The 7402-nt window shown below is 42.9% G+C and overlaps 1 protein-coding gene across 1 annotated transcript; it reads right to left on the bottom strand.

The window, feature by feature from the left end:
* Positions 1-3088: 3088 nt before the first annotated feature.
* LOC123095699 (uncharacterized) lies at positions 3089-5942 on the bottom strand. Its single transcript, XM_044517251.1, has 4 exons — positions 5691-5942; positions 4360-5594; positions 3974-4262; positions 3089-3868 (listed from the first exon to the last, which is right to left on the bottom strand). Exons 3-4 carry the CDS (start codon positions 4220-4222, stop codon positions 3173-3175), a joined length of 945 nt encoding a protein of 314 aa, XP_044373186.1. The 5' UTR covers positions 4223-4262; positions 4360-5594; positions 5691-5942; the 3' UTR covers positions 3089-3172.
* Positions 5943-7402: the final 1460 nt, after the last annotated feature.

The raw sequence follows: 7402 nt of genomic DNA on the forward strand, positions 1-7402 counted from the left end.
CGCCCCCCCCGGATCGCCTTTTCAGTTTTAGAAAAAATAAAAGAAAATGATGAAAATGTCAAAAAAAATAAAAGAAAATAAGTTTCCCATGTGATATGTGGTCTAGTTGTTGGGAAAATTTGCAAATATGAATTTCGACTTTATTTGCAAAATCTCTCGAGAATTTGTAAAAATGGACATAACTTTTGCATACTAACTCGGATGAAAAAGTTTTTTATATGAAAAATCATCTACTCGAAAAGTTACATCCAAATTTAATTGGGGGAACCCCGTTAAACATTTTCAAAATCCTCAAAAACCTAACAAAAAAAAGTTACGGGCCTTTTTAGATCTAGAGCGGAAAAAATCGAAAAAAATTCAAACTGTGGTCAAACTAATTATTCTACAATATTAGTGTTAATAAATAATTATTTTAGTTATTTTGAATTTTGGTCAAATCTGGTCAAACTATGGTCAAACAATGGTCAAACTATGGTCAAACAATGGTCAAACTGTGGTCAAACTAATTATTCAAGAAATATTACTGTTACTAAATAATAATTATTTTTTAAAACAATAGTTTCAAACTCAAACAGTGAAATGTGTCACTTCATGCTCAAGCAAAATTCTTGAAGGTTAATTGGATTGACATCTTACTATTGTCAGGAAAACAACAAGTGTAGACTTGGAAACGAGGGAGAATAGAACCCGGAAGTTAAGCGTGCTCAGGCTGGGGGAGTGGGAGGATGGGTGACCGTTCGGGAAGTTAGATGATTTGAAATGATGAGAGGTGATTAGAGATTAGAGGATAAATTGAGCAGTGATGAGGGGTGGTGATTAGAGATTAGGGTTAAAATAATTCAGAAATTTGAAAATAAAAAAATTCAAAAAAAATTCAAAAAAAATTCGTAAAATTTCCTTACCAACCGGGACTAAAGGGGAGAAGCATTAGTAACGACGGGCCTTACCAACCGGGACAAAAGCCCCTTTATTTATCTACTAGTGAGCCGAGTTACCCCGCCACCACCAGCATGCCCGAGCTTTCCCGGGCAGCGGCCAACGACGGTGGTGAGGAGGAGGAGTGGAGCAGGGAGGGCTGCCGGCCGGAAGGAGATGGCGGCCACCCAAGTCGCCCTGCCGGGGGATGATGCAGGGGCGGATCCCTTTTAAATACAGACAAACATGAGAAGTATATAGGTGATGCTGATCCAGTATCGTATTCTTTTCTCTTTTTGACATGGGACAAAGGACCATAATTAATGGGTTACCATCCATTTCTCAGTTTCATATTTCTTTTTTCTATTATGTTGTTTTTGTTTGTGATGTGCAATGAAATACTCCCTTTGTCTCAAAATAAGTGTCTTACCTTTAGTACAACTTTGTACTAAGGTTAGTACAAAGTTGAGACACTTATTTTTGGACGAAGGGAGTAACAAAAACCATATGAGACCCTACAGATGAAGGAGCAGGTTCTGTGTCCTAGAAAACATGTTTGCCCATTGAACTCACAACAGGGGAGTGAGACTGTGGACCCTTGATGTTAGGTCCAACTATCACATACTCCCTCCATTTCTAAATGTAAGTCTTTATAGAGATTTCACTATGAACCACATACGGATGTATATAGATGCATATTAAAAGTAGATTCATCCATTTTCCTTCGTATGTAGTCCACCTAGTGAAATCTCCACAAAGACTTATATTTAGGAACGGATGGAGTAATTACTAATCCCCTCAACACAGTGGTGAAACAAATTTTCTTTTCAGGAGACTTTGGCGAAACATTAATTACTGTACTTACTAAGCCAACAATCCTACAATTTGTGTCTCCTCCTAACTACTCCTGGAAATCTATAAATGGAGATATACATATGAGTTTTTTCTCCAAGTTGACCTAGTCGTTATAGCTCTTACTACCTTGCATTTTAGGCCAGTGCAAACTTCTCCAACCCACCACCTTTCTGGTTTCTTAGTGGAAGTATGAACATGAGGATATAGGTACTTGAGCTGCATCGACGTACGTATGGTGCTTGGATGGAGAAAATACTTTAGAAATGGGATGCGTAGGGAATTTAAGTTCATCCTAAAGCTGACTTGTCTGTGGCATTGCGATGGTTCAGCAAACAAGGTCAGTATGGCCAGTGCATTAATGCTGCCACTTCTACAGTTGGAGTCTTACCATATGTGGCAACAAAGTTTGGAAATGGAGCTAATGCATGATAAAATGTTTCCGACGTGTTGTTACTTTGACTCAGGGAGCTGCTGGTAGTTCAACTTTCCGGCTATGTCTGACTGCATGCCACCGAATTTGTATAATAAAACAAAAAAAATTGCAAATTAAGAATGTCTGTCCTTTTGGACAGATGTAGTGCAGTAAAACAATGTTGTGCATGTTTAGTTTTTGTAACAGTAATCCCAAATTGATGTGTTAGTCTCTCTCCTGGTGTACTCTGAAGACTGGTCTGGGTTTTGTTGTTTGGGACACACAGACATAAGTCGTGCACTGTCCATCCGTGGCTCCGCGCTCTGTCGAATCATTGAATAATCGTGGTGCAGAATAACCTCTGAAGAACAAGGTTGTTGCAGAATATTCTCTTAAACATTGAAAGTGCTATTCTGAGCTTGAGCTCAGATGCACCTGTTATCTCGGCCGTCGCCTGGTGCTAAGATTCGCTTCAGCAGATGTATTTTACAACGTATTCTTAGCAGTACTAGATGCTTTTCCAGAGAGTGGTGCCCACCCATGTGCCGCATTTATATCGACGGCCGTCTCGTCTCGTGAGGGGGCTCAGATGGACAATGACAGACTGTGCCACGGCTCATCCGTTACTGCCCAAACGGCCGCCTCCCCCCAGCGATTTTTTTATTACATATGGGATGCATCCAGCCTTGCTCTGGAAGATTCATCTGCGCCGCCATCCCCAAACCTTATCTTATCCTCTTCTTGTCCAAGCGAACAGATCGGCGACCATGGCAGCCTTGCTCTGGTAGATCAAATTCAGTTGTACTCATCCAGACAGCATAAACCAAAAATGCAACCTCTATCAGCAAGATATCTGAAGGCTCACAACAGTGTTGCATCACAACTAATTACACAACGAGCCACGATGCACTAAGAAATGTAAAAAACGTCTAAAAACATATAATAAGATTCAGATCCTAACAGAAAAGTCCCGACATGCATTATCCTTTTTCACATCCCTCCAGCGAGTCTTAGTTCCATTGCTTTCTTGCAATTGTTCTGCCGGTGGCCTTCCACACCACAGTTCTTGCACCTAGCAGGCTTCCTGGGCTGCTTCGACATATCACCACGGTCAGGGCATGTTGTTTGTTTGTGTCCTTGTCTACGACATATCGTACAGAACATGGTCCTCTTGCTCAGCCCTTCTTCATAGGGAGCCTTCTCCCGGCTTGTCGTTGGTCGTCCCATCTCTTTCCTTCTTGCTGGAGCCATCAAACCATCCAACTGGTTGCTTGTCCTTGACATAGAATCATTATCTGCAAGTTTTGCAACATCTCTAACCAAATTCTCATTTTGTTCTGCAACTATAGCAGTAGGGTTCCGCTCATTAACCACTGCACCCTTATCTGCCAGCCTATCCTCTAGTCCTAGACCATCTCTAATCTCTGCCAAAGGGAGCATTATTGTCAAATTGGATTTGAACAGGTCCATCAAACGGTTGTATGCCTCAACACTTGTGTCTCGTAGCCTGACTAGCTCCATGGCATGCATGTACATGGTGAAGTGTCTGTACGAAAAGGGATTGTTTTGCATGCTGTCTTTTTGGTATTGAGCTAGGTGAGCTGGTAGAACATCTCTTGCATCCCTTGTCCACCTCTTCACAATATGCTTCGCTGGTATTTCCTTAGCTCGAATGAAATCCAGAACCTGCAACACAGAAACGTGATTCACATGGTCAGTGAAAACAAAGAAATCAGAATCTATTTTTCAACATCTGAAAGACTTAGACAAGACTAGGTTTTATTTCCCCACCTTCAGAACATAAATGCAAAGCAGGCCCATATGTGCAAACCGCCCACACTCGCACTTAAACTCGTTGCCACCATCAAGCATAGTGACTTTGTAAGATACTCTGCACCACTTCTCTCTTTTTTCTGCTTCACTATGAATCGCAATGTATGTCCTGTGCTTCTCAATCTCCTCTACCTGATAAGCCCCACACTCATACAAAATATGCCCAAATTGTTCGAACATTGCCCTGGTATTATATCTTGCTTGCATGCCTCTCCACCGCAAGATTTGCCCTCATCAGTGGCTTTTCCTGCAAAATTACCAAATCATCTCAATGTTAGAATCTATATTTTTCTCTCACCATGGACATACACACACATTTTTTTTGCTTGCAGTCTACCACTTACAACGCGAGTGCGTTTTTCTCCGTAATTCTCATCTGATTCGCGGTCAAATTGAAGCCTCATATATTTTTGAACGAACATGTGCATTGGGCACCCAGGGGGCACATAATTTTTAAGCATATGGTTTGCGCTCTCGCTCCGTTGTGTGCTTGTCATCTCCGCACAGAAAACTCTTAGTAAGGCTTCGTCCATTTCTTTTGAATCTCGAACAGCTGTGTCATATATGCATGACCCCTTAACTTGTACTCCCTCCGTCCGAAAATACTTGTCATCAAAATAGATAAAAGGGGATGTATCTAGACGTATTTTACTTCTACATTCATCTCTTTTTATCCATTTTGATGACAAGTATTTTCGGACGGAGGGAGTATTTATCAAGCAACAGCTCCCAAGCTTTCTCAAATTCATCTTCGGTCAACATGTGGTTTATGACCTTGTAGAACTCAGACCTGAACTTGCTTTTCTTTGTATACAGCGCCCCCAAGGACTCTTTTGCTTTCTTCAACACATGCCATTTACACCACCTGTGTGTTGTATTCGGCATACCCTTCCTGATTGCCAGCTCCATTGCACGGTTCTGGTCTGTAAAAACATAAAAACAAAAAATTGATATCAGATTAGCCAGTACACGCGCCATGTCTGAACATGTACCCATCACATAATTCTACTTTACTTATCAGTATGGTGACCGGTGGCGAACCACCCATCATTCGAAGGAACTCTGAAAAAACCCATACAAAGCTATTTTCCGTCTCATCACGGACAAGCACCCCTGCCATGATCACACTTTGGAAGTGATTATTTACACCCACGAACAATCCAAATGGCATGTCATACAGGTTAGTCCGGTAAGTAGTGTCAAATGTTATGATTATCGCCGAAGAAAGAGTACTGCACCTGCTGTTCCCACTAGCCCACATGAGATTCTTATTCCTCCCCTCGCTATCAGCCTGCACCCTATACATAAAATGTGGATCTTTAGCACCAATCTCGGCAAACACATCCATTGCCTTCTTCACATCATCCTCTGCGTGGTCTCTGTTAATTTTGCCACAAAGACTACGCAAAGACCTCTTTGTGAACTAATCGAGTGTCTCGCCAAAGTTTGGCGACAGTGAGTGGTTGTGAGTATCCCTATGCTCTGCAATAAACCAACCATTATCTTCTGCTGGTAGCAGCCTTATCAGAGCACGGCATTCGCATCGACATGATCTTGTATTCTCAACACCAGCTTTGCCCTGCAAAAATGGCCAGCCATTACAGAAAGCAGTTCAGTTATGGTTTACTAGCACCATTACAAGCTATTCTTAATATCGAAAACAGGACATACTAACCGAGCAACCACGAACTATTTCTTGCATGCACTTTGTCCTCTCCACATTCAGCCGGCTCTTGCCATAACGAATGCCAAAACCTTTCTCCCAGGAATACAAATGGTAGAAGTCATATGCCTCTCCAACCGAGTCAAATGTCGTGCCGATAGTCGGAGTGACCACATTGTCTCTTGGATTCTCAGCATAGTTCCGAACAGCCTTCTCGAATGCACTGACACGGTTTGGGCATGGTGGGCGGCTCGGTGCGGCAGCACCGATCCTCAACCTGCAGCCCAGCAAAAGCATGTTACATACACTTGACCCAGGAGACATGTCGTTAAACTGACAGAAAATTATATACAACTGAACACATGCACAATCTACTGCTCTCGGCTCTACCTTTTACGTAACAGTTTGTTTTCATCCTCACGCACGACTGACAAACAAATCGTGAAAACAGGGCAACACCTAACTTGAAAGAAAAAACTAAAAACTAACATTTAATTCTGTAGCACCATTGTAATGTTTCCTAGTATTGCAGACTCTCCAGGACCAATTCTAATTACCAATGCGTGCTCCTGAATTGCCACTGGCTTCAGTAACATCTTTTTATTAGCCCACTGTTAGGATTTGGATCCAAAGATTCAGAACTGTGATCCAAAAATCTTGCCTTGCTTAAAATATTCTGTTAATCATACACAAAGAATTCAACAACCGGCCTGTACTAATTGACAAAACAAAATTAAACCTCGACCACGCCTCCTAGTTGCTGTTCCACAGCCCTGCACTGGAATAACTCTAATCACATTTGCCATTGATACAATCTTTTCATTCATCTACTGTCAGCATCCTGCACACCACAATTGATCAGGGAAACCTAGGGTTAATCTAAGTGCCTTAATGTCCATAAAAAAAAACAGCAATGCGATCCACTCTGCTTCCCTTTCAGACAAACATCCTCAAAGTTCAGTACCTACTATTCTAATATCCATTTAGGTACATCAGTACTTGACACAGCAAGTATCTGTATGTTCAATGCACTAACCTCTTATTCCAACCAGGAGCTCGTGGGTTCATCTTCCCAGTTGATAGCTTGGAGCTTGGCGGGGACGTGGCTTCTCCTCTCCACTGCTGCTTCACTGATCATGAAGATTTGTGCCTCCCTTGTGCCAACCAGCTGGTTGTCCGCCGGCGCTCTCTGTACTGCCGTTTCCTCGACAACCACTTGCTGCTCCAGCACTATATCCACAGCGGTCGGATCCGCCGTTTGCTGCTCCACCACTATATCCACGGCGGTCGGCTCCGCCGGCATCGCCGCCGGCACCAAACTCTCCCCCACCTCCTCAAGAAGAGTGGAAATGTGCCAGTCAAAAGCAAATCCGGTTTCGATTCATTCTGCCCTAAAAAGTCCTGGGAAACCGCCCGCTGAGGAAAAAAAATCACTAGCATACGTACCCGCGGATAGGATGCATCAGGAACTCCATTATTCCCGCCGGCGTCACCACTGCCGCCGCCAGCCGCCGGCCGCCAGCGCTCTGTAAATTAGGTCAAGTGTGTCGAGCCAAAGACACCAGAACACGTACTTACTGCATCATGGGCCAACCGAACAGAACAACACACTTTCCGGGCCACGGACTAGACGGAACCTCCAATTCTTTTTTTTTTTTTGAGGGTTAATGCCGCTTTATATTTATCTAAAAAGAGTCAGGGATCTCCGCAGAGACTACATCAAG

This window comes from Triticum aestivum, chromosome 1B (genome assembly GCF_018294505.1).
Source record: "Triticum aestivum cultivar Chinese Spring chromosome 1B, IWGSC CS RefSeq v2.1, whole genome shotgun sequence".
Taxonomy (NCBI): domain Eukaryota; kingdom Viridiplantae; phylum Streptophyta; class Magnoliopsida; order Poales; family Poaceae; genus Triticum; species Triticum aestivum.

Excerpts from the sequence above, each read along its gene's own strand:
- LOC123095699 (XM_044517251.1), bottom strand. The coding sequence starts at position 4,222 with ATGCAAGCAAGATATAATACCAGGGCAATGTTCGAACAATTTGGGCAT. Across the intron at positions 3,869-3,973 it reads TTTGCATTTATGTTCTGAAG|GTTCTGGATTTCATTCGAGC; the intron begins GTGGGGAAATAA and ends TCTGTGTTGCAG.